Consider the following 19,918-nt stretch of genomic DNA (forward strand, 5'->3'; position numbering starts at 1 on the left):
TTTTTCAGGTTCACAGAATGCTCATGGTTAGAGAATCCAGGATGTTTTTTTTGTAAATACCACCCTCACTGTCAAACACAGCAATGTTTACAGTTCTAGGTTCTCGTTATAGTTAAAGCATTAGAAGTTATAGTTTTTGTAAACGATTCCGGTTTTGTAAAGAAAATATAAAAAATGTAATGTTGAATTCCGGTGTACAGGACCCAGCTACAGTAGCAGGTTATGGTTGAGAAAGGCAAGGTGTCTAAGATATAGCGGGTGACAAGCATAGCCATACTTGAAGATGCTTCAGAGTGTTTCTGAGTGAGTAAACATTACTTGAATGACTTTCTGAGCTTAACAAAATGCACAAAAGGTGCTCAGCTCTAATGTTAAGCTAGCAGTTGATGTACACTTGGTATTTTGCAGTTAAGACACTAAAGGTAAAAAAAAAGTGTAACTTTTTGCCTGTCCTTTATTTTTAACGCTTCCCTAGTTCTCCTGAAGTTTGGTATGCTACAAAAAAATTTAAATTAAGGATGGATATAAATACTGTAAGTATTGTAATGTACCGAATGCAGTTTATTTGAAAGCTGTTTATTATATCATTCCTGATATTGCTGAGATGTGGGTGTTTTTAATAAAATTTATATTTATTTAAAGCATTTTGATGTGTTACTCAAAATTTATATTTCTGTCCCGTGTTAGAAACATCACCTGCATGTTGACGATTTCAGGTCAGATTATGTAGTAATTCATAGGAAACAACGAATTTTCACACCATAATATTTTTATTTATGAAAATAAGAAATATTTCCACCACCGATTGCATTTGAAATTGTGTGAGATCATTATGGTATTAAACAAACTGAATAGTGTGGAAAGCATCATGGCAAATTAAAATAACTAACAAATTAAAGTATCTTCACACATCAACATTATGTGAAATTTGCTTACCGCCTTCTCCAGTCAGACAAGATAGATACCAATTTCCTCTCTATGCATTCAGTAGAAGGCCATCTGGCTGCAAGCTAGCCTAGCTTAGCACAATGAATAGAAGTGGACAGTACTGGTAGCCTAGCTTAAACTCCGGGAGAGGTGTTACTGGTAGTTACTGTAGTTGGCCAATGCCTAGGCTAACCGGTACTGATCGCATTGTGCTAAGCTAGGCTACCATGTAGCCGGATAGCTTTCTACGGAACGCACAGGAAACTGGTATCGACCTTCTTGTCTCACTCTAGAGAAGACAGTAAACTAATTTCCCCTAATATTAGTGTGTTCCTTTAAATAAGCTTGACCCTTAAGTAGACTACTTGTAACCAGTACAATAATATCAGTCACATATCAAAATGCAAAACAATCTAATTAAAAGAAAACGGTTATTTCTGTGATCAAGTTTTACATTTACAAGTACTAACCCAAATAATCATTCTTGATCCAAATTATTTAACAATTGAACCCTTGCACTGAAGTCCATTTTGAAATGATTTGGACAGCTCATGCATTTGCAGTTAAGTTCATCTAAATCACTTGGTGTGAATGTGATAGATCACAAGCAACTACTAAACCTCTACTGTCTTTAACTATATGAGTGAACACAACACAGCACTCTTAACTTACCATCTTTAGATAATAAAGTTTGAAAACATTGTTCCTCTGAAAACTTAAAACATACTTATATGGTTCTTCTGAGGTAGGCTACTCAATTATGAAAAGTAAAATAAATCAAATGTGGTGGTTCATTATACATGATAAAAACAAACACACAGAAGGCTTAAACTTCAGTAATATGCTTATACTTTGTAAGCAAAGGAAATAATATGGCCAACATATCTTTCCAAATGCACAATAACATGTCATTTTATCCAAATGCTGATAGATTAATCCACCCGCTTACAAAATGGATATTAAGAACAAATACAGTACTGGTAGTGCTTCAATTGACAAATTAGATTAAATATCTTGTTGTACACCGTCTTGAGGTCTTCCGAATCACTTCGAAAGAAAATGCCACTTGTGCACTGTACAAGGGGAACAAATTCATATAAACAAATGAAGATGAAAGGGTAGTGTCACATTATAGTACTTTTTCATTCAATCCAATAACAAAAAAATATCTTAAAGGACCATACCAGTCTAATTGAGTCTTCTGGCCATTACCAGTCTTTTAACTAATATTGTGTTCATAGGTGTATACGGTGCGTTTTAGCTGCCATCAGCTTACCTTACTAAAACGCCACCATTGATGTTGAGAAAGGGTGTAAAATACTCAATGAGACTTGAAAGTTGTTTTAAAGTTGCTAGGCATTATGTAACTCAGCCTTCTGAAAACCACTGAGTTGTTAAGTTTTGTTAAGTGAATTTGAATAGCTTGTAGTAGTAATAGTCACATTAGTGAAATTAACGAGTTTCACAAGGATAAATTGCCTATGCCTCACGACTTTCAAATTTCATGAAGCATAATTTCCCACGTCTTTTCAACATCAGTGGCAGTGTGAAAGGTAGGCTGTGATCTACCAAAACATACACTTTATACACCTATGAACACAAAATGTATTAAAAACAGAGACATTCACTGGTAATAGGGAGAAGTCGTAAGTGCACTGGTATGATCCTTTAAGTTAGGTAAAAAAATAAAATCCGTACCCTCTGAAGACACAGGAAGTGCATCGCCATATTCGGGGGCCTAAGGAATCAACAGAGGACACAGGATGAAGCGATCAGTTATCTCCAGCTCAGTTCACGTCATCATTACTGAATGCTGTTCACGTTAACACACTAGTTATCTCCAGCTCAGTTCACGTCATCATTACTGAATGCTGTTCACGTTAACACACTAGTTATCTCCAGCTCAGTTCATGTCATTACTGAATAATACTGTTCACGTTAACACACTAGTTATCTCCAGCTCAGTTCACGTCATCATTACTGAATGCTGTTCACGTTAACACACTAGTTATCTCCAGCTCAGTTCATGTCATTACTGAATAATACTGTTCACGTTAACACACTAGTTATCTCCAGCTCAGTTCACGTCATAATTACTGAATGCTGTTCACGTTAACACACTAGTTATCTCCAGCTCAGTTCATGTCATTACTGAATAATACTGTTCACGTTAACACACACTACAGTATAGTTGAACAGGTGGTTCTCACCGACTGGACCACGTCTCTGGCCTCATCCCCGCTGCACTTGAAAGGACTCTCACAGACGGAGATGTTTTTGCTGTTATCAAAAGGAAGGTGCATTAGTAATAATAAAGCAACAGCAATTGTTCATTTTATAAATGGCAGCCTAACAGTTGACGAGGGCCATTAACTTGCTCAACAAGTCGAACGGAAATATCCATGACCCATGTTTACACCACACACACACACACACACACCTTGGTGCAAAACACTCCCCCCTCCCACTCACCAGTCAATCTCTCCACCATTAGTCTGCTTCTGCACTAGTGCCCTCCAGTGCTCATGGGTGGACCTAATGATCCCCACTGCAAAGTCCTAAAGAGAAGGAATGGATGGCAGTGGAGGGAGAACCCATCATTCAGTATCCCAGTTGAGTCCCTCCAATTTATTTAGCATTTAATCTCGCACACATCCAAAAACCCTCATCAGTTTTGCACACGTTCATTTAGTTTCGACAGCTATTGAGAGGAAACGAGTTTGAATATGGCCACCGGTGAGGTCATCGGGGGGCATTGAATCCTTGTGGTGTGTTAATTACAGCTCCATGAAATAATGTAGATGGAAAATAAATAGCAATACCTTGCTGTATAGGGACTGCTGCCTTACCGTTCCATGGAGCTGTGATTAACGCAACACAAGGATACAGTGTCCCCGATGACATCACTGGCAGGCAAATTCAAACTAATTTACTCTCAATAGTTTTTGGACATGTGTGAGACTATTGTGCAAAATAAATCAGCACTGTTTTTTTTGTGAACCATTTAGATATTACTATATATATATATATATATTTTTTTTTTATTAAAATGTATTGTCATTGTACAACACAAGTACAGTACAACAAAAAGAGGTTTGGCATCCAACCAGAGTGCAAATGTAATAGTAATAGTGCAATAGTAATACAATGTACAGGTGATTAAACGTGCTAATCAGATGTATGTACAGTGTTGTAATATTAGACTAAGAGAGAGAAAGAGACTCTTCACTACGACTCTAAAACGGAAAAGTGACCATACCTCCCTCCGCATGTTACAAGTTTAAAGCGGATTTCCACCCCAAAGGAGATTCCACCCGAAGTAGAAATTAAGATTTGTAACAATTTTGTGTTTTATGATTGTAACTTAGCTTAAAAAGGACAACTTAAGTGCATTTAGCCCCAACCAGTGTTCATCTCCATTATGTTACAAATAATAATATAATAATAATCTGATGCTTATTTTGGCTTTTAAGAAAACAAGATCAACATTTTCTTAGATTAAATTGACCAAAATCAAGAAAAAAAAAACTTGAAATAAACAAAATTATCTGCCAGTGGAATAAGATAATTCTATCTCAATATTGGACTTATTGTACCAAATAAAATATATTTTCACTTGATAAGATTACATTTTTTGCAGTGTAGTTTATGTAGCTACCTGGGCCTCCAGAGCACTTTTAGTGTCAGCGGACACACCAAAAACATCCTAGCAAATTCACACGCACATGACTCCATGAACATGAATAACATGATCTTGAACAAATCCCCCCCCCCTTCTCTTTCTCCTATTTTTCTCTGATTTTCTCCCCGTCCCAATTTTAGTCATTGTGCCAATTCCCCCCCTCCCCTACACCTGGTTGTTGTACGCATGTTCTCCCACGAGTCGGTACAAGGGTGTCCTGATGTCGAACGCACGCTTCCTCCGAGACGTGCGCCGTCAAGCCAGTGACGCTTTTTTCACTTGGCAGCGAGGACTCTCATTGGTGGAGTGTAACGCGTGGGAGGGCACGCTATCTCCACCAAGTCCTGCCCCGCTTAGCAAGCGCCCAGACCTGACCTGTAGGCGTCGCTGTCCACAACGCCAGATTCCCACCCGCCAACTTTCCCACCCCCTAATACTGCCAATTGTATTAGTATGAACGGCCAGCCAAGCTGGTAGCAACGCCGAGAGCTAGGCTCGAACCCAGCGTCTCCTGCGTTGGTGACGAGCGCAATCTCCGCTACGCCACCTGACCGCCTATCTCGAACAATTCTAAGGTAGTTTTAAGTTATTTCTCCGGCAGCGTGCGCTAATTTTTTCAGGGGAAACACTGAACTGACAGCCATCTTTCATCTATACTGTGGTATTAGGTCTTTAAGTCCTTGTGTACCTTGTCTTTGAACTGTCCTTTGAACGCAAACTCATTCTCCGGCTTCCCATCTGGCACCTTGTATTTCCTAAACCAGTCGACAGTGGCTTCCAAATGTCCAGGTCTGGTTGTGCGGACGTCCTCGATGTCTGGGGGAAGAACGAGACTGTTCAGACAAAGCAGCACAAACAAACCCTTTGGATTTCAGTTTTATATCCATAGTTTCTAAACAGTCGTTATACATTATCCGTGTTAATGTTTTTACATCTGGACTCCTGGAAGAATAGTTAATTTTTTTTTGATTATCTATTTCTCCCATCCCACCCTTCCTGGTTGTTGCGCACTTTCCCCTACTGTTGGTCGGAGAGACCGGAGACTGTCACATGCTTTCCTCCGACGCATGTGCAGCCAGCCGGCAGCCAGCCTGGCGGCGCAGATTCTCACTGGGAGAGTGTAACGTGTGGGAGGCCGCACTACCTCTCTCCAGATCCTACCCTCGCTGAGCAAGCGCCCCGACCGAACTGTAGGGGTCGCTGTCCACAACGCCCAGGACCCACCCGCCAGCTTCCCCACCCCCTAATACTGCCAATTGTATTAGTGTGAACGGCCAGCCAAGCTGGTGACAACGCCGGGAGCTGGATTCGAACACACGAACCCAGCATCTCCGGCGTTGTTGACGAACGCAATCTCCGTTACGCCACCTGACCGCCCCTGGAAGAATAGTTGTTGTCGCTTGGGTGACTAATGGGGATCAGAATTAACTAAACAATGTTTTAAAAACATGCCATGTCATATTGAATACCAAGATGAAGAACCATATCCTGCATCGGCCCATTTGACTGCTTTCAAAACGAATTTATCTTAAAGGGGACATGCATTGCTATTCCTAGCACTATTTGGGCAACTTTACACAATTCTATGGAACACCTCTAAGGTTTTATTAAAAAAAATGCATTGTTTTATATTTCTAATCAAGTACTCAAAAGCATAATTTTTCTCACTTTGGATTTCAGGCTGTGCTGGCCTGGCTCCGCCCATAAGCACTTTGAGTGACAGTCATCCACACAGTCTGCACTGGCAGACAGAGAGAGATAGAGAGATTGAGGGGGATACTAATTAATTTCGCTGCTGGGGGGCATAATCCCACGGGACAATGCATTGGTAACTTGTTTCAAATGACAATACGGTATATACCTCTGTGATTATTATTGTATGGATCGGAATATGGGCGTGCACGTGGGAGCATGCGCAAAGATATTACAGTGATATATAGTGCTCCCGACTCTCTCTCTCTCTATTTCTCTCGCTCGCTCTGCCTCCCGTTTGAGGAAGTGTCGGGTTTCACTGTGCGCTGTCAACCATAGAGGGGGCGTTAGTTATGCAAATCAGTACCCTATTCACGTCAGGAATACGACAAATCAGAACAGCTTAGTTGAGTGAGGGAAGATCTCGTGAACTCGAGACTAGACTGATGAGTCAATATGATAATTAACGACACAGACCCATTGATACTAACTCCTATTACTATAAAAACATGCTAAACACAGAAAAAATCCATTTATAATGCATGTCCCCTTTAAGTTGGTTAGGTTGAAGTGTTCCGTGTACATTCATAGTGAAAGACAGTTGAGTACTTGCAGGTGATCATCACATTCACGTTCCCAAGTTATTTGGATTAACTTTACAACTGCAAATGCCAGGGCTGTCCTGACTGGTTCTTAGTTTCAAGAGTTTAATTGAATGTTTTCAAACTTTATTATCTAAAGATGGTAAGTTAAGAGTGCTGTGTTCACTCATAGTTAGCCAGTAGAGGTTGAGTAGTTTCTTGTGATATATCACATTCACACACCTTCTTTTCGTTGTGCTGTACTTGTGCTGTATAATGACAATACATTTGAATTGAATGTAATCAAATCAAGTGATTTAGATTAACTAACGCAATTGCAAATACATGGGCAGTCCAAGAAATGTCAAAACGGACTTCTTTGGTGCAAGGGTTAAATTGTTCTTCGGTAAAGTTAGCGCAGAAAGTCTCACCATTTAAGTTTGTGGCGTCGGGATCGTCCGCGTTGATGGCAATGATCTTCCAGTCCGTTTCTCCCTCATCAATCATGGCCAGGATCCCCAGGACCTTCACCTGGATCACCTGGCCTGGCGAGCACACCTGGGAGAACAGGGGAAATAACCTCAGCCAAGAGGATTGGGTAAAAAAAGTGGGTGTGGTGCGCTTTAACAACACGCCTACGGGTGCGGCGGTCTTACCATGGTTCCAATCTCACACACGTCTATGGGGTCGTTGTCTCCGCAGCACTTTGTGTCTTTGTCCGTGTGGTTTGGGTCCTCCCATGTCTTTCCCGGCAAGCAGTTTGTGGACATTTCAGAAATTAATATTCCTGCTACGGTTCCATTTATTAAAGTAAAATCAAATGCCTGGAAGACTCGATGAGCTAAGCCATTTATTTTCCCGGCAGTAAGGAAAGATGTATACTGGTATAATAATAGAGACAATGACCAAAAGTCTATCAGCCGACAGTCTCCTGATGCACTCAAAACAAAAAGGCTTTAGGCTAGATGCTGAATTTCAATGAACAAGCTAATTCTAATGAATGGTGGATTGTTTTCATCGCGTGCGCAATATTACACATCCACCAGGAACAAAATCAATTCTGCCCCGAGGACGATGCATTAGCGACCCAGAGAGTTCTAATGATTTTTTTTTATCATTTTATTACCTGGACAAAGAATAATGTAATAGGGTTAAGAGAGGGGGAACGGTTTTAATCTTCACAGCCACGTTGGCTCGTGTAGCTAAACGACGAGAGACACTTTTCCTCACCTGAGGGAGCGCCCCGTAGTTCCAGATGTAGCCTTTGTGTGGAAACACGTTGGCCACGTAGCGGAGCTTACCCTTCTTCAGGTCCTGTTTGATGGGGTTCAGTGGCTCCTTTGTTGCGATCTAAGGATTAAAGGGACCATGAAAAAACTCTGGACACTCAAGACGCCATCGATTTCAATTAATCTCTCTGTACATTGAAACCATTTTGAGATATCACTTAAAAGAAGTTTATGAACGGAATCTATAAGGGTAGGGTTCTGGCATCGAGAGAGTGACCGAGTATAGATATCTTGGCATCTGGCTCGGTGAGAAACATACATTTAAATGCCAAATTTTAAATAGTCACTTTTTGTTTGTTTATTTTCATTAGTCATCATGCCGATTCCCCATGTGTGTCACGGTCCTGGTCGTTGCACTATCCTCGGTCGGTCTGGGGAGAGTGTAGACCATTACATGCCTCCTCCCATACATGTGGAGTCACCAGCCTCTTCTTTTCACCGGACAGCTAGGAGTTTCACCGGGAGACCACAAGGCACGCCCGAGGGCCACACAGGCGCCCCAACCCACCAGTAGGAGTCTCTAATGCAATTACCAGGACTAATAGCTCACCTCGAACATTGCGTTTGTTGTTTGTTGTTGCGCCGCGTTCTGTCCCCGGGCACGGAACGATTCAAGTGTGGACACAACTGTACCAAAACGAGGAAGAGGCTTGCTGTAACAAGTGCTTCGGTCTGAGTTTAATGAGGAGGGTGCTAACCTACTTGCCCAGAATAGAGTTGTATTCATACTTGCAATTTAAAAATATTATTTAGGTCCGTTTGGGATTGTGAAAGTCTGTAAACCTGCTCCAACGCGGGACGCTGTGTTTCAATCTCAGCCAAGCTCTTACGTCTTTCTCTCTTTTCAGAGGCTTCATAAGATATAATGTGCCCTCTCAATACTACCTTAACAGACTCCCACAATGTAGCTCTCATTGTTTTTGTCTACCTAAATGTTTTCGGACTATCGTTCTCGGGAACGTAACGGATCGGAGGCAACCGTTCCTAATGTGAAAACGCCCTAATAGGAAGAGGATCGTTGAAGCAGTTTTCTTATCCATCAGTTTTGGACTATGGTGATGTAATTTATAGACATGCTGCTGCTTCCACTCTTAAACTCCTTGACTCGGTCTGTCACTCTGCCCTCAAATTCATTACTGGTGATAGCTATGATACTTACCATTGTTTCCTGTATAATAAGGTTATTTGGTCTTCTCTTGCACAACACAATAAACATTGGTATTTGTTGATACAAAACCCTTGGTAAGCTACCACCTTACATCACAATGTTGCTGGATTGGAACTGTGGACCCTGTCTGACTCGCTCAGATGACTGACTCGTGCTTAAGGTTCTGATTTTGGAAAGTCTGCCTTTTCCTTTAATGCTCCCGACTCATGAAACATCATTCAACACACTTTAAAGATAAATACTCGACCAACCTATGCACAGTTCAAAACCATGATCAAAAACCACTGTACTGTATATCAATCTGTAACTGTTTTGGCAGATTTTTATCTTAGTTTTTGTCTTAGTGTTAATACTTTTGATTTTTATCGCATCTATTTTTACCGTCTGTTTACTTCATTGTAAATGAGGGCAACCTCAATGGTCTTCCAGTTTTAAATAAGTTTGATGACTGTGATGAATGAATACATTTATTCGACAGTGGCAACAATGGCGACAGTGGCTCGAGAGGTAGAGCAGTCGTCTGGCAATCCGGAGGTTCCCGGTTCGATTTCCGCTCCTCCCGGGCAGTGTGCCGATGTGTCCTTGAGCAAGACACTTAACCCCTAATTGCTCCCGATGAGCAGGTTGGCACCTTGCATGGTTGCCTCCGCCGTCGGTGTGTGAATGTGTGAGTGAATGTGTGAGTGAATGTGAGTAACAAATTATAAAGCGCTATATAAAAAAGCAGCCATTTACCATTTAAAGCAGCGCTTCTCAAACTACGGGTCGCGAGTCTCGCAACGCCAAAGTGGGGTCGCGGGTAGGTGACAGTGGGGTCGCGCATCGACGCAGTATTCCAATACACATCTCACTACATCCTGCACAGGTATAATCACGGATGCCACGTCTGGTCGGTGCCGGCTGGCCGTGTGTTCCAAATGCTGGCAAAAGAAAGGCAGAATCTAGTGCTATTTTTTTTAGCTATTTTGCTTCCATAACATGTCTTCCTTCAGACTAGTGGAAAGGAAACATTCAAAATACACATTTAGATGTTTATTTTACTACACTTTGTCATGCTGCGCCTGTAGATTTCGCCTAAATTCAGTGCGGTCGCTCTCTGCCCAATATCACATGAGGCACCGTTGTAGGGGGGTTTGCCACAAACAACGAGCTCCCATTTGCTGGTGCAGATTTCTGACAACGTGATTGGTTCAGATGCATCACATGCTCCAACATTCCTGACATAGCTTTTCTCCGCGAGACCTGTCAAAACGCGGACCCGTGTGTAAAAGCCTCACAGAAAATACGACAACAGTTGTCACTTGCAAGAAGATGCAAGGAAAATGAAAATACTGAAGCAGAAGATGAAATGCCTTCACAAAGTGCATTGTGTAAGTGTTTGGACAGCGGGGCAGTGGCTGATAGTTCATGTAGCGCGTTTTGAATGAACTGATCGTGGGTTGATATGTCCTAATTGTGCAGGGCCAGGGCTTCAAATTATAATTGATCCGCAGAATCAGGGGTTTGGGATAAATATGCCTCGTTATAAATGTGTATATAGAAACAATTCCGTTGCTTTTGTTGATAATATTCATTAAGATAAGATAAGATAAGATAAGATATTCCTTTATTGATCCCCTTGGGGAAATTCAGGCATCATAGCAGCATGGGGGGAGGGGGGGAGGGGTACAGGTAGTAAAACAAAACAGTATACAGGTAGTAAAAGACAACACAGGCAGTGTAAACAATTTGATCAATATGGTCAATATAATTTACTAACTGACTAGCTGAGGAATATTCACATTATTCACAGTGTCACATGAGGTGCAGTATGCAAGAGGTGGTGTTATAATAATTTACTATCTACTGAGTATACATTAATCAAAGTACCAGGGTAGTCTACTTTGTCCCCCTTGGGTTCCTATAAGTCCCAGGTCAATGTCTGGTAGCAGTCGCTGTCGCTGCCCCCTGTTGTGGGGCCTGGAGGCTGCTAGTCGCTGCCCACTGTTGTGGAGCCTGATGGCCGCTGGTATGAAGGACTGTCCGAGGCGGTTAGTTGAGTGTCGGGGGGGGATGAGTCTGTGGCTGAACGAGCTTCTCATTTTCATTTCATTGATAACATAGTGCTGTAATTTAACTTTCTAATAAATATGCATGATCAGTTGGAAAGCCTGTTTATTTGCCTTTTAAATGGTGCCCCATTTGTAAGGAACATGCATTTGTGGGATGAGCAGCACAGCGGAGTATGTGGGTTGTGCCCATGAAAGATTTGCCAAGTCTTATTCAAACAGCTTATTCTGCAGTTGCTACTTGCTATTGACTCTTGTTTGGTGGATTGGATGATTGAAGTCTATCAGTAACAAGGAAGAAACGAGACATATTGGCAATTTTACAATTAATTCATTTAACAATCAGTCGGAAGCCTCAGTAGCGTGTGGAAGAACCATACACAGCCACAACAGCCTGGCACCTCCTCATACTGGACATCGATCAGACCTTCCTATGTTGAGATATGGTAACTTTTCCGCACCTACCCCCCACCAGTGGCAATCCCATATCTCCAGTCTGGGGCCGAACTCCATCCTCCAAGATGACACTGCTCGCCCCCACAGAGCGAGGTTTATCAGAGACTACCTCCAGACTTTGAGAGTAGAGAGAATGGAATGGCCTGCCAACAGTCCTGACCTCACCCCAATTGAACACTTGTGGGGTCAGCTTGGGCATGCGGTTAGTGCTCAGGGTGACCAACACAACCACGTTGGCCGACTTGCGACAAATCCTGGTTGAGGAGTGGAATGCCATCCCACAACAGTGTGTGCCCACGCCGGTGTCCAGCATGAGGAGGAGGTGCCAGGCTGTTGTGGCGGTGTATGGTTCTTCCACACGCTACGGAGGCTCCTGACTGTTTGTTAAATTAATAAATTGTAAAATTGCCAATATGTCTTGTTTCTTCCTTGTTACTGATAGACTTCAATCATCCAATCCACCAAAGAAGAGTAAATAGGAACAGCAGAATAAAATGTTCCTTACAAATGGGGCACCATATTTCACTGTATACTTGTATGCCGTGACAAATAAAACTCTTGACATGACTTGATTTAAAAAAGGGAAATAAACACGCTTTCTAACTGTATAAAATGTATTGTATACTATTGTATTAGTATATTCTATATTGTAATACACTAAATTATGTTATATCTAGTAAAATTAATGGAAGAACAAATCTAAATGTAAGGGGGTAGGGATCAATAAGCTTAGCTTCCCTCTACTCCTTTTTTGGACATGTCTGCTAACCGGTTGAGAGAGTGAACAGTTTCAAGTACCTCGGAGCCCACATATCCGAGGACTTGACATGGACCACACACATTGACAGTGTTGTGAAGAAGGCACGACAACGCCTCTACTTCCTCAGGCGCCTAAGGAAGTTCCAAGTCAGTCAGAAGATCCTTAGGAACTTCTACTCATGTAAAATAGAGAGCATCCTGACCGGCAACATCACCTCCTGGTTTGGGAATAGCACTGCACAAGACCGTAGCAGACTACAAAGAGTGACACGTTCAGCCGAACGCACAATTGGAGGGGGGCTTCCCACCCTCCAGAACATTTACAACAAGCGGTGCAAGGGGAAGGCTAAGAGAATTATTAAGGACTCGAGCCACCCGAACAACTGCCTCTTTGAACTGCTGCGGTCAGGCAAGCGATACCGGAGTCTTAAGGCGAGCACAGAAAGACTCAGAAGAAGCTTCTATCCCCAGGCCATCAGGCTGCTAAACGAACAATAATCACTATGCAACAACCATCAAATGCACACAGCACACACACCCACACGCACACACTCACTCAAACAAACAACACACTGCAGCACCCACTCTCCACACTTTAGATCACACAAACACACTTACACTTTATATTTATTGATAAAGGATTTGCACTATAACTCGTACACCTACTGTGAATTGTACCTAAATTGCACCTCGTCCCATTTCTCCATTTCTGCCTTGCACTATATAGTATTGTATATTAGTACACTGCACAGTATTGTATATTGTATGGTAACTACGTCTATTCTGCATCGAACATTGTACATATGTCTAAACTGAACACTGTGACCTCATTTTTTTTTACTTCTAATTTTACTATGTTATTTTATTTCATACTTATCTTGTCTTGCACAGTCTCTGGAGCGCAACAGTAAGAAGCATTTTGTATAAAAGTATTCTGTACTTCTGTATGACAACTATTAAAGAAACTTGAAACTTGAAACTTGAACCAAACACATTGCTCTTGACCTTTTGTTTATAATTCCTTATTTTTTCTCTTTTTTTTAATGTTTTTTTAATTTGTTGCTATGATTGTTTGGTTCGACGGAACAAGATATAGTGAGTTGTTTGGAGAAATATGGAGAATAACATGTCCAAAAATAAACTTTTTCATTCATTCATTTTTCATTCATATTGCCAATAAGCATAGTTACAACAGAGAAAAAAATCTACCAAATACAAATTTCCGAACTTTTTGTTCGATGTTTAGTTTATATTTATAGTTAATAGTTTGTATAGATAGAATTATACGTTGTGTACCATGTTTACAAATCTGCTACGGTTGAGGAGTCGGGAAAAACAAGCATCTCACTTTTTCTGAATGTATGTACATTTTAAAAACTGACAATAAAATAATCTGAAACACTGCTAACATAGGGATATTGTATCAATCATGCTTTAAAGGATATTGAAAATTATATATTTAAAGATATATTACAATTAATTGTTACAATAATGCCATGTATGTTGAATATACTTTACCTCCATTTTAGCATTTGACCATCGAGGAACCTCCACAACCATGTTATACAACACCTGCACAAATGTTTTGGGGGGCAAAGGTCATGTGAGCAGAATGAGGAAAAGGGTTTACAGTTAGGATTCATTTTTCAAAATGCTAATAGTAAACAATTAACTAGTCTGAAAATACCTCATTGTCAATCTTCAGTTTTTTTGCTGGAACATCCTTATCCTGTTGTGAAACAAATCAAACAATGACAAAGTGGATTTATGTTAACACTTTGAACGCCAGCCGTGTTAGCCATCCTTGTACTCAGTGTGCCACCGCTGTAAAAGATAGGGATTTTCCCTGTGCGTTGCGGTGTTTGCAGGGCTATATCTATATTCTATATTTGAGCTATGGAGACAATACTATGGCTCATTTGACAGTAACTATCCCTCGTTCAACATGTGAAAAAGAATGAATTTTGTCATGTATACGTTTGCGTGTTATACCGTGGTGAATATTGTATAGTTTCAGAGTGATCCTGGCTAATTCCTGGTAACTGTGTTACGGAATGATTATGTGAATTTTGCTAAAAGCGTTCGCGTTGCTCGCCTGGACGCGTGTAGCTTATTCCCAGCGGAAGAGTGCGTCGCGTGCTTCCGCGTTCTCTGATTGGCCATGACGCCCATGTGACCACGGCAGCGCGAGAGAGCTGCAGCGCGGAAATAGGCTGTCTATTGCGAGGACTCTCATTGGTGAAGTGTAACGCGTGGGAGGTCACGCTGCCTTCACCACTTCCTGCCTTTCGCTGAGCAGGCGCCCAGACCTGACCTGTGGGCGTCGCTGTCCACAACGCCAGATTACCACCCACGACTTCCCTCCCGCTAACTCAGCCAAACGAGTTAGTATGACGATCGGCCCAAGCCGCAGGCAATGCTGACTCCGGGAGTCGAGACCGCAGCCTCTTGCATTGGTGACGAGCGCAATCTCCGCTACGCCACCCGACCGCCTGCTAAAACATTTAAAATAATTTTTATAAACATGTAAACATCACCGAGACGGCAGTGCGGCTCTGCAGATATACCCTACTCCTCATTGCGCCGTTCGGGGGAGAGCAGCCATACGTTCTTCGCTGTTTACACGTTTATAAAAATTCTTTTAAATGTTTATTAGCAACGCCGAGCTTTCAAACCATTGCGTTTCTCTGTCCAAGACCCTCGTGAACTGTGAGTACCTTTGACATTTCTCTGCGATACTTGTATAACGAACGTTTCGCGTCGGACCAGTTCTTCAGAGTTAAAATAGGGTGGTTTCCTATGGGGGAGCAAGGGACTCGGCCAAACCTTGTTGGCGTGCATCACAGTCACGAAGAGGGCTAGGCCAAGCCAGATACCTGGCATCTTTTCTTAGATCTCATCAAATATACCAGGTATCTGGCTTGGGACCAATGTGCATCAGAGTAAATCAGACTATATCAGAGATATGCCAATTCATCAATGTTTGTGATCAGGCTCCGAGCTGAGGAAATCCTGAGGATTGAGTGAAAGTGTTCATCAGAGAGACAACTCCTGTGTGATGTTTTGTTCAACTTCATCAACGAGAAAAGTTGTTCACATAGATATGTGCTGCCGAACATACAACGCATTTGAGCAGCTTGGGTATGGAGCTCAGCTGGGGCATTGTGTCGGGGATGAAACATGCAAACTGTGCAGCGCTAGACTCATACTTTGACTACATTGCAGTTCAATCAGGTTGGTTGGTGTGTTTTCCACGTCAACTGCAAACGGATTACTGAGCAGTTCAAACCTACATTTCTGGGCTTCAAAATCAGCAAATCGCTGGGTAAACTCGGCGCCGAGTACGAACATATATTCTGCCTCCCACCTGATTCTGTGCTGTCGGGAGTCACTCTGTGAATACAAACATGGAAGACAGCTGTGATGGAGATGGACAGTGAGGTGTTTACCTTGTAAGTATTTGGGGTGATACCTCTGTACAAGCAACATTTTAGGAGATGCTTTATAACCCGTCTGTTTGAAAACCTTCATTATCATCTGCTTACAAATGAACTGTCCTCCACTGCAAATCAACTTGTAAATTAAACCATAAACTATGACTTCAGTGTCCTCCATCAGCTCCATGTTTACTTCCATCTTCGTTATTGGTAATTTACTCATGCGGGTCAATTCAGGAGCATGACCAGTTCACACTGGAATCTCATATTGGCCACATTTAAAAAAGAATGTGAACAGCCAAGCGGATCTGAGCACTGAATCAGAATTGAGCACGAAGGCTTGCAGTGTGAATGTAGCCTAACTCAGTAGCTCACTCGTGGTTAGCCACTCTGCCCCTTGTGGAGGCTCACAGGAATTGTGCTTCACATCTATTTGCCCTTTTCCACAGCATGGTACCGGCTCGACTCAAACTCTTTTTTTTGGCATCGCCTCCGTCAAGGGTCCTAGTGAGCTGAGGCGATACCAAAAGATGGTGTGAAAACACTGCAGACAACCGATTGGTCAGAGAGAATCGTCACTTGTAACACAACAGCATCATCATCTTCTTCTTATCAACCAGGAAATGGGAGATTTGTTAAGTAACTAAGAGATTTGCTGGGGAATTTTTAATGCATGTATATCAATGACGATAGGAGGTTCACTAAGGCATTAAACAGGTGCCAGAGAGCTGCGTGTAGAAGACCAGAAGAAGCAGTTGGGCCGACCTATTAAATTAGTTTGGGGTGTGGCATAGGGCTGCACGATTAATCTATTTTAAATCGAAATCGCGATTTGGAATGATGAAATTATATGTCAAGTTAGACCGCGCTCTCAAGATACGACACTGGGTGCTGAAATCCCATTAAGTATTATATAAAAGAAGCCGTGAAGCCAGACCAGCACTCTCAGGTTCAAAATTTAATGGCAGCCTGAAACAAACATGTTTCGGAATTACAAACATGTTTCGGAATTATGTATTCCATAATTCCGAAACAAAAAAATTAGATTTAGTGTTTCGGAATTATGTATTCCTTCTTCAGTGTTATAGCAAGCAACACTTATAGCAAGCAAGCTATAACACTGAAGAAGGAATACATAATTCCGAAACATGTTTGTTTCAGGCTGCCATTAAATTTTGAACCTGAGAGTGCTGGTCTGGCTTCACGGCTTCTTTTATAGAATGATGAAATTATCAAATCGCCAAAAAAAATACTTTAAGCTTTTTTATTTTTTTTTATTTGTTTAACCAGGAAGTCCCATTGAGATACAAGATCGGTTTGGGAGAGGGAGGTAAGGGGTTTTAGATTGTGTGTTGTGAAGTTTAGACTTCAGAGAGGGAGAGTAAAGTACAGAAAAATAAGGTACCGTTGGGTACCGGTATCGATTCCCAGGTAAAAATAAACATTTTCAGGCTCGGTGTCCCGAACAGACCCACCGCGTAGGCCAGATGCAAGCCGCATTTTACAATAAACCTCTGTGGGGCTGCTTAATTTAAAAAAAAAATTATAATCGCACATTTAATCGCAATCGCAATACCTGCAGAAAAATCGCAATTTGATTATTTCCCAAAATCATCCAGCCCGTGGCAGTTGAAGGGGGTACTATCTGCAGTGGAAAATCATCTGCCTGGTACCAAGAGAGTGAGTGGAGTTGGTACCATGTGGTGTACGACTGCCATACTACTGTGTCCTTGCTTGGTTTGTTCTCTTTCCACTGGAAAAATGCCTGACTGACCCCTGGTGTAGACAAAGCTGCATAATTCTAGGCCTTTTCATAATACTTTTTAACACTACTCATAATACTTGTATTTACGATGTTAAGTCCAACACCGATACATGAGCATGCACTTCAACAGTTAAGTTACCTGTTCTGTTCCGGCAACGAGTGGAATGTCGTGAAAAGGTGAAATGTATTTCCCTTCTGAGGTTTCTAGAAGCAAAATGAACAAGACATTTAAATTAATGATCATATCCAGACAAAAAAAAGGCAACACACAACAAAATCCAAAACATTTCTCTGTAATTACAGAGTCACTGTGTGTAGGCTGTGTGGATAACAGCCCATGCAGGTATTGTTTGTGAAACTCAGGACATTATCTTTGATAACTTATCCTGCATCCTATACTTTAAAGGACATACTAAGACTCAGATTAGGCAGCCAACTTCAAACAATAATACAAAGATAAATCTACTTTTAATTAAGGAGCAATAATCTGGACTTTGAGTGGCCAGACCACTTTTTCATCATTCAAATGCAACAGACTGGATTCATACCTATATATATGGAAACCAAACCTTAACCAATCCCTTTTCTTAATACCAAGAACACGGGTCATTGATTGTAAAGGATTTTCAATCGATTAGTAAATATTATTTGTTTAAGTTTATTTTAAATAGGCTACATTTTTGGGGGGGGGGGGTACTGTGTAAAAAATACCATTTCTCCACTGTTCACCCAATATGGACATTAACAGAATCAAATTAAACATGGAAGTCTGATTTAACCTCATAGTCACTGTTCCACTTCAAATCCAAGACAAAAATTGTTGACTGTACCCAAGACTTAAAGACTGCACTGTAATATGAACCCAGGCCGTCCATGTGGAAAGACAAACATCTACCCGTCAGCCAAACGGGCATCTCCAAATATGATATTTTAGGCATAAAAGGTTTGAGGAAGGGCTACACTGACATAACCCAAATATAAAGACCATTCATAACATTCCAAGTTAAAGACTTCACACCACCCTTGCTAAACTAAGATGCGCAGAGCCTGGTAGGCGTATGGTAAACAATACACCATCTGTTAAAGTAGCACATTATTGCAGATGATTAACCTATATCGATATTGCCATGATTAGAATGTATTCCAACTAGGTTGTTTGGATTATCAGTGTATGGAATATTTCACAGCAGCCACTGCACACGTGACACCTCAGGTAGAAGTGATTGATTGATAACTTTATTAACAGATTGCAATACAGTACAGCTGCTCAATACACACAATTGCTAAGGGATGCAGACCAGAGAAAGACTTTAGTCTTGTTTACACCAGGGTCCCCCATTTTCAATTCATCAAAATCAATCAATGCACGTGACAAAGAACATAATAGCAACAGGGGGAAAAAACGTTTTCCTGTCCTGTTCGTGAAGAATAAGATTGACCAGTTAAACATATGGGAGGGTGAGGGTCACAACTATGTTGTTAACTGGTGGGTTTTCGTATTAGACCTGCAAGAATGCAGGCACGCCTTTGTCCTTCCTACGTTACTATGCTCCGGTCAAACATTTACCTCGACACGTGGCAAGGTGAGTTACCTGACGGATACATACAGCCAGACCTGCTCGCCAAGTTATAATAAAATAAATGAACACAAAAAATTTCTCTCTTGCACAGAGATAGTGGCGAGATAACTTACTAAAATACATCCTGTAGTCGGGAGAGTTCGGACGACCTCTCTCTTCCGTCTGATAATGCATCGTTTTTCTCAAATATGTGGGTATTGCTTGTGTGACAAGCTTGCTTCTAGAGGCAGGCTGAGTACCCAGAAATGCTACAAGCGAGGAGCGCATGAGAGGTATCATTATATAAACACGTCTCTTCATTCAGTTCCTGCTTCCCGTTGATGACCAGTTCCACCACGTCGTCTGCGCGCTCGCAAATGGTTTCCCCACATGATCCCCTGTATTTTACCGCCACCTATCTGCACCGAAGCACCGTCTCCCAAACCAAAGATATCAAAAAAGGAGAGATGACGCGTGTTTACTTCCTGTAATCCGAGAAGAGGAGACAGATCAGAAGCTCATTGGCTTTGAGTGCAGACCCAAAGCTCATTGGTC

The 19,918-nt window shown here is 41.7% G+C and overlaps 1 protein-coding gene across 1 annotated transcript; it reads right to left on the reverse strand.

Moving 5' to 3' along the window:
- Positions 1-757: 757 nt before the first annotated feature.
- On the reverse strand, positions 758-19,711 carry ppa2 (inorganic pyrophosphatase 2). Its single transcript, XM_084318129.1, has 12 exons — positions 19,498-19,711; positions 17,944-18,008; positions 14,290-14,331; positions 14,121-14,174; positions 8,113-8,232; positions 7,539-7,625; positions 7,314-7,440; positions 5,298-5,425; positions 3,400-3,485; positions 3,138-3,207; positions 2,626-2,665; positions 758-2,000 (listed from the first exon to the last, which is right to left on the reverse strand). The coding sequence occupies exons 1-12, from the start codon at positions 19,682-19,684 to the stop codon at positions 1,972-1,974; spliced, it is 1,035 nt and encodes a 344-aa protein (XP_084174255.1). The 5' UTR covers positions 19,685-19,711; the 3' UTR covers positions 758-1,971.
- Between the last annotated feature and the right edge of the window lie 207 nt (positions 19,712-19,918).

This window comes from Notolepis coatsorum (genome assembly GCF_963971535.1).
Source record: "Notolepis coatsorum genome assembly, chromosome: 7".
Lineage (NCBI taxonomy): Eukaryota > Metazoa > Chordata > Actinopteri > Aulopiformes > Paralepididae > Notolepis > Notolepis coatsorum.

Coding starts and splice junctions, on each gene's coding strand:
- ppa2 (XM_084318129.1), bottom strand. CDS start 19,684: ATGAAGAGACGTGTTTATATAATGATACCTCTCATGCGCTCCTCGCTT. Junction 14,175..14,289: donor AACTGAAGATTGACAATGAG/GTATTTTCAGAC, acceptor ACATTTGTGCAG/GTGTTGTATAACATGGTTGT. Junction 3,486..5,297: donor AAGGACAGTTCAAAGACAAG/GTACACAAGGAC, acceptor CCTTCTCTTTAG/GACTTTGCAGTGGGGATCAT.